We start from the raw sequence: 7796 nt of genomic DNA, 5'->3' as shown, positions 1-7796 counted from the left end.
AGCACGGATCAGCTCCAGGCATGACGAAGCGGATATCGTCCTCTTTTGGAAGGCCAACCAAAGTAGTTTCGCTTTCACAACGAAACACAGTGCCTTCACGACATGGCGGCGGCGGCAACAACAATACTACAGCGAGAATAAAAGTTACGCCTTCTTCTTTCTTTGCGTGAACATTTGGGCGGCGTTATGCAAATCTTCCCACATCATGACGTAGACATGTGGGGGCGTGTTAGAACAAGCCGTTTTAGGTAGGCGTGGTTGACTCTTTTATACAGAATATCTCTTTGGATTTGAGACTTTAGTCTTTGCAACTTTACAGATCTTCTTTATGCACCAAGAGCTTGTAACACTCGAAAGAGAAAGGAAAAATTGAAATCGCATCATATGACCCCTTTAATAAGAACTAATCTGAGGTTAACAGAAAAATTGGATACTCACAGAGTAGGATATTAGTTGATTCTAAGCAGATTCAAATAGGATCCTTCAGGAGGTATTCCAAATTCTGACAAACATTCCAAAAGGAATTCTGAACACATTAATTTAGGATGGATTTGGGGAACTTGGGGGCAGACTGAAAAAGAGAAAAAGCGAGCACGCATGTGTTTATGGGAGAGAGAGAGATCAAGTACAATCAAGCAACAGAGGTTTTCATCAAACCACTAGTTTAACGAATGGCACACTGGGGACATATTCAGACAAACAGATCTCAATCGAATGGAGTAAGATGGGCACACACAGATGGATCAAGCCCATTAAAATCGAGGGGGCATGAGGATTTGGAATTGCTTATTTAAAAAAATAATAATAATAATATTGTTGTAGCACAGTTTGTATTTAGTAATGTGTATTTATGGCTCCTGCTCTGCTTATCAAATGGATTAAATAACCACATGAGGGGTCCTGACATGTTGTGTCGTCTCTGTGTGTATATTTGAGGTCAGTGTTCAGTATTAAATTAATTACACACCCCTAATTAAAATGTCTTCCAGTCAGGCAATGATCTGCAAAGCTCTGCGGCTACTTATTATAGACTCATAGGCATAGACATGAGCTGACCACAAACAGTTGTCGAATGATGCAGGTCTTCTTGATGAGTGTATGCATGTGTATGTGTGATGAGATTGACACAAACAGACTGTGACAGTGTGCATGAGCAGCTCACTGATGCGTGAAGGATGTAAATCTCAAGCGGTCCCAGAACACAGACCTGGGGAATACCACTTTAAAAATGCATATACAATAGGGCTGAACGATTAATCAAAATCAAACCGAAATCGCGATTTGGCTTAATGCAATAACTGAATCACAAAGGATGCATTTTTTAATTAAATAAATATATGCACAGCGTCAATAGTAAATACTGCTCATCTCTGCAAACTGTGAGTTTGAGTCGCTTATAACGTGCATCTGAAAGAGCAGCATGTGCACCAGCTTTCAAAAGGTAAAAAGCTATTTTCTTATTTGTACAAATTTCTTTCAAAGGTTTACTGGCTTTATATAGTTAATTTTGCACAGACAAACATCATGTTATCATATATAAAGTTTAACATTTGTGTGAATATCTAAAAGTGTGTATTTTAACATTTATTGTGATACCCTCCTTCACTGGAGTAAGTGCCCAATGTTTGCTTGTCTTTTTAAACTAAAGGACGAGTTGAAATCATTTTCTGTGATGTTAAAAATTACACAAGATTTGCTCTTCACAGAGCTCAACTACAAAACACAGAACCTTCCTATAAGCCAAAAACACAATACTCAGAATTCTGCATACATTTTCAGACTGCCATTCGTTGCATAAGAGCACTATGTGCATTTTTTCCCCCTGAAAGTCCATTTCTTTGGCATAGTGCAGGGTCATGTTGACACACAGCCAGAGTGTGTGTTAGTGCATTGTGTGTGTGTGTGTGGGTGTATCTGTGGGCTCTGCCACTTTGGCCACAATTTGATAGGAAGTCGAGTGAAACTAGGAAGGTCACCTCGTTATGTGCACAATAAATCAATATACAGATACAGACGCAGAAGACACAGAGAGCCACTGGAGTGAGTGAAGTGGGAAGCGCGTGAGTGTATAAGCGTGTATACGCTTACGTGTGCATATCCAAGGTCACCCCGGCTGCAGCAGCAAAGATGGGTTAGCATTAGAGCTCACGCTAGCAGGGCGCTCATTACGTTGGGTTATTTATGAACCTCCCCCAACTCTCAGACTTTAATAATTCAAACAGCACAGCCCTACACTCCCATGAGACCCTGCTCCCACAAGCCAGAGGTGAGGGCCATTAATCAAACGCTGATCTCCTCCCCCCCTTTTCTCTCTTTCCTGCAAGCTCCCATCACATTTTCTCGATCACATCTCGGCTGGTTTTAGATTAGAGCGGTTTGGACAGAAACACATGTAAGGGAGATTTCACAATTTAGACATCAACCTTATGCAAACACAACCATGATGCTTAACTAGCCACACAAACAGAAGATGAGGGGTTTTTACCATGGTGGCTGGAGGGTTGCTATGCGCGGTGTGTCCGTGAAAGTGTGTGTGCGAGCGCGAAGTGTGGAGACGGGGGTCTTGGGATGCCCTCTCCTCATACGCTCACCTCTCTGCCCCCCCGCTGCGCCCTACTGCACCAATCCTGCAAGACAGACAGAGAACAACATTAATTACATGTATCCTGTGCATTTTTATTATTAGCATCACACATTGTTAGTGCACAAGATGGATAAACAGCATTGAAATTAAGGGGACTAAACGTGTAGCATCACAAACCCTCACACAAGGAGGTATCGGTGACTTCGTTTGGAAATGAGCAATGCAGTATACAGTGGGTACGGAAAGTATTCAGACCCCCTTCAATTTTTCACTCTTTGTTATATTGCAGCCAATTGCTAAAATCATTTAAGTTAATTTTTTTTCCTCATTAATGTACACACAGCACCCCATATTGACAGAAAAACACAGAATCGTTGACATTTTTGCAGATTTATTCAAAAAGAAAAACTGAAATATCACATGGTCCTAAGTATTCAGACCCTTTGCTCAGTATTTAGTAGAAGCACCCTTTTGATCTAATACAGCCATGAGTCTTTTTGGGAAAGATGCAACAAGTTTTTCACACCTGGATTAGCAAAGGGTCTGAATACTTAGGACCATGTGATATTTCAGTTTTTCTTTTTGAATAAATCTGCAAAAATGTCAACGATTCTGTGTTTTTCTGTCAATATGGGGTGCTGTGTGTACATTAATGAGGAAAAAAAATTAACTTAAATGATTTTAGCAAATGGCTGCAATATAACAAAGAGCGAAAAATTGAAGGGGGTCTGAATACTTTCCGTACCCACTGTATGTATGTTATACATATTTCATGATCTGGGTGCTGCCACACAACTGAGATGCGGCCTGTTGTTCTGCTGCTTTATTTCCCAACACAGGGAAGTGTTTGCATGTATACTAGTTTTATAGAGCACTCATCCGGGTCTGTTTATCAGGCTTATCTTGCAAAGCGCTTCCACTGCTCAAGATAAACATGGCTGTATGTTTAAGTCTTCTTAGTGCAAAACACACACACTGGAATCGTTTTGAGTGGTGGCAATAACCATAATTTGTGGATCAAACATTGAACTGTAAATTTTTCCTCCACTTAATCCCTTTTTATCTGGCCAAATGTCTTCCCTGTATTAATGCAATTTCCCTGGAATATAATTTCATTCTCTGGATTACGGCTTTCGGAGCTGAACAGATGTAATCTAAAAAAAAAAAAAAAAAAAAAAAAAAGAGTTCAGGCCAAAAAATGTTTTTAAAAAAATATCCAGAAACTGTGAAGGGAGAGAGCTGATCTCAGTCGAATTTCAATGGTAAAGTGCTGTAGTGTTTTGGATAGATGCTATGTTGCTCTTAGGGCATTCGGTGGTTGCTAAGGTGTTCAGAGAGTTGATCAATGTTATGATATGCACCATGGTTTTTGCCATTTCTGAGGTGTTTTAAATGGTGTTGCAAAGGCCAGTACGATTTTTTATTTTGTTTTGTTTTACAAAATAATACTTTATTCAGCAGAAATGCGTTAAACTGATCAAAAGTGACAGTAAAAATAAAAATATTGCAATTAAATGCTGTTTTAGACTTTCTATTCTTCAGAACAAAAAATTTAAAATCACGGTTCCACAAATATATTAAGCAGCACAACTTCCACACTGATAATAATAAATCAGCATATAGAATGATTTCTGAAGGATCATGTGACACTGAAGACTGGAGTAATGATGCTGAAAATTTTTTTTTTGGGCTTTTTGTCACAGAAATAAATTACATTTTACAATATATTCACATAGAAAACAGTTATTTTAAATTGTAATAATATTTCACAATATTATTGCTTTTACTGTATTTTTGATCAAATAAATGCAGCTTTGGTATAAGAGACTTCTTTAAAAAGCATTTTAAAAAAAACAATCTTAATGGCTCCATGCTTGTATATATGTATATGGTTGCTAAGGAGTACTGACTGATTTTGGCAGGGTTGCTAGGGTGTTCAGATTATTTACTTTGCACATGGGCTGTTGGGAATTTTGTACCAGTAAGAGTTTATCAAAAGATGTATGCACAAAAAGTGTGGAAGTCTAGAAGCAAAAGCCACGAGACCACAAACGCATATCAAGTGTGCCGTTTGGGACGGGGCCACAGACCAAGATAATTTGCATACTGTGGTTATAGCATATCATATAAATCCTTCTCACCTAATGTACACATTACCCAATAATCCATAACCAAGATAATGTTGAATAGGAAGAAATAGTGTCGTTCAATAAGGTACTGCTTATCTCCAGAGTCCCTTTATGTACCAAACCTCTAGTTTGACATCCTTTTAAGAGATGAACAAGTGTATCTCGTGAGAGACCCCACACTGCTGCCAACAGCGCAATTACGCTCAAATGCAGCCCTGCAGATCTTCTGTAATAATGTTCAGTGGAGTGTGTCCACACAGAGACATTCACAGTCTGCTCGCTGGCGGCCCTGCTGTCACTGCCTCGTTATCAGCATCACAATCACACCACATACCAAACGAGACCGTTCAGAGAGAACTGACAAACATTTCAACATGTAGATGACTATCACTTCACTAGACTGCTCATTTTGTTTACGTTATATACTAATGAGTGTGCTTCATGTCTGGATAATAATTTCTTTATTAAAGTTTATTGAGTTTATTGAACAGGAACACTACTCCTTCACAGTACTTTTTAGAAGTTGCCAGATTTGTAGAATGGTGTGATGATAATTCCTTGATTCTAAATGAAACAAAGACTGTTGAAATGATCTTCGACCCTAGATCTGTGGGGGATCATAGTTCTGTAATAATACATGGGCATTTTATTGAAAAGTTTTCATCGTATAAATACTTGGGTGTTTATATGGACAATTGGTTATGTTGGTCTTCTCACATCAACAGTCTGTGTTCTAGATTGCAGCAGAGGTTATATTTTTTGCGAAGGTTAAAAGTATTTGGGGTAAATCCAAAGATTTTATTTCTGTTTTATCAGTCTGTTTTTGAGAGTTTGATAAGATATGGTATTACAGCATGGTGTGGAAACCTGAGTGTCCAATCAAAATCAAAACTTGCTCGATTTGTACATACTGCTTTAAAAATTGTAGAGTGGGAAGCGAAATGACCTACTGTATACAGGAGATGTATGAGGTATCTGTTTTAAGACAAGCTAAGAATACTGTTGCTGATTACATATTTTACATGAGAATTTTAACATGTTACCCTCAGGGAGACGGTTGAGGTTTCTGATGTGCAAATCAAATCACTACAAAAATTATTTTGAGCCAACTGCAGTTAAGTTATTCAATAGAAAATTGCAAAAATGAGATGCCACATTAGTATACTGTAGCTTTTTAATATATTTTGGCTATGAGTAATTTATTGTATGTTACAGTATGTACTGTACTATGTGAGTCTAATGTTGTGTACTGGCCATGTCATGATTGTTCAAGATGAATTTCCCAGAAACGAGACAATAAAGCATATTCTATTCTATTCTTCTAAACACTGTCTAGTTTACAACATCAATAATTACAATACAGGAGTAGATTTTTACATGAGGTTTACCTCAAACAAACAAACTCCCTTCATTATGTTCAGTGACATGGAAATAAATATTATATTGACTTTCCACTTTCTGATTATTCAATACCTCACTCATCTGGCACAATAACAATGTTCTTGAAATATCTTCATTTGGGGGCTTTTCTCAGTAAATATTGATAATGTGATTAATGAATCACCGTGTTATGTAATTCAATTAAAAGTCATCATTCTCATAATTTTCCCAAAAAAACTCCAAAAATAAAATGGAAATGACATTGTGTTCCAAAGACAAATAAGAAAATGGAAAACATTTAAAAGATGTAGTTTTAAACATGTCAAACACATTTTTAAACAAATGTTATAGATAAAAAGTCACAAAGTCTTTAAGCTATCAGTTAAAATATGTTATAACAGTAACACTTTATGGTCTCACTATTAGCTCACTAACTTAACTAGTTGCTTATCAGCATGCATATCTATTACTATATACAGTACATAATATATACTGGCTGTTTATTAATAGTTATAAAGCACATATTAATGCCTTTTAGATGCTTAATCCTACACTACCTACAGTACACTTAACAACACTCTTAAAAATAAAGGTGCTTAAAAGGTTCTACACAGCGATGCCATAGAAGAACCATTTTTAGTTCCACAAAGAACAATTCCGTCTCTTTCTTACCTTTTTATAATCTGAAGAACCTTCTTTCACCACATAGAACTTTTTGTGAAACAGAAAGGTTCTTCATATGTTAAAGGTTCTTTATGGAACCATTTAGACAGAAAGGTTCTTCTATGGCATCGTGAAGCACCTTTATTTTTAAGAGTGAACCACATTTAACCTCTATTTTTCAGCATGAATAAGTAGACACATCCTCCAGCTTGTAAGAAACAAGTGAAAAGAACGAGATAAGCATTTCTCAACACTGCCCCCTTGACCGACCTTCACTTTCACCTTCTTTCTGCCTGATGTCAATCCTTTAACCATTTTCTGGTTCCCTCTAGCAGTTTAGATAATAGAGGTATTAAGAAGAGGTGGCTTTAACTGGATTCTGTTGTCAGGACAGCCTGCGGCGACATTGCTGTAAACAATTACAGTACCACTTTGCTGCAGAATAATAGGGAAAATCAAAAGAAATTCAAACCCTCCAAATCACTGCCAGGCTTTAAAAGGAAAATAGCGAGCCATACTGTACCTCATTTGCCAAAGTTTTTAATAAAGTACTTACAATTGTATATTTGCTAGCATTAAAAGTTTGGAGAATAAACAATGCCGAGATGTCAATTCAATGAATGTGTTTTAATCTGAAAGCTCATTTGAATCGCATCACATTTCCCATTGAATGTAAGTATGACATCATGTCTTTGCAGCTTTCTCAAACAAAACTGTATGGATTAAATCGATTGTTAATATTTTTCACAAATATAATTTCAGATTTCACATCTCAACAGCAAAACCAAGAAACTGAACAGCTCATGGTATTTCCAATCATACTTATTCATCTCAGTGGCGTAGAGAGGGGAGTGGGAGCTCTTAAATATTTTGACATTTTACAGATCTTTTGCTTTAAACCATCTATTAATGTTAAATCCATCAATGAAATGTTAAGGTTTCATCTGCTTCTGTCAGAAAAAAATTAATAAATAAATTTAAAAAATAAAATAAATAAAAAATACAAAAAAAAAAAAAAAAAACCCCCGGCAAAGATTGAT

At 36.8% G+C, this 7796-nt stretch overlaps 1 protein-coding gene across 8 annotated transcripts in view; it reads right to left on the bottom strand.

The window, feature by feature from the left end:
* The window catches only part of LOC107685126 (spermatid perinuclear RNA-binding protein-like), a 119770-nt gene that overhangs the window by 48501 nt on the left and 63473 nt on the right, over positions 1-7796 (bottom strand). For all 8 annotated transcript variants that reach the window (XM_016481628.1, XM_016481630.1, XM_016481632.1 and 5 more), the window contains exon 3: positions 2486-2627. In XM_016481628.1, the coding sequence (XP_016337114.1) occupies positions 2486-2488 (3 nt within the window). In that variant the 5' untranslated portion in view covers positions 2489-2627. The remainder of the gene's footprint in view (positions 1-2485; positions 2628-7796) is intronic.

This window comes from Sinocyclocheilus anshuiensis, unplaced genomic scaffold (assembly GCF_001515605.1).
Source record: "Sinocyclocheilus anshuiensis isolate Anshui unplaced genomic scaffold, SAMN03320099.WGS_v1.1 scaffold914, whole genome shotgun sequence".
Lineage (NCBI taxonomy): Eukaryota > Metazoa > Chordata > Actinopteri > Cypriniformes > Cyprinidae > Sinocyclocheilus > Sinocyclocheilus anshuiensis.
Note: the sequence above shows the minus strand (reverse complement) of the source record. Positions and strands in the feature narration are given on the sequence as shown.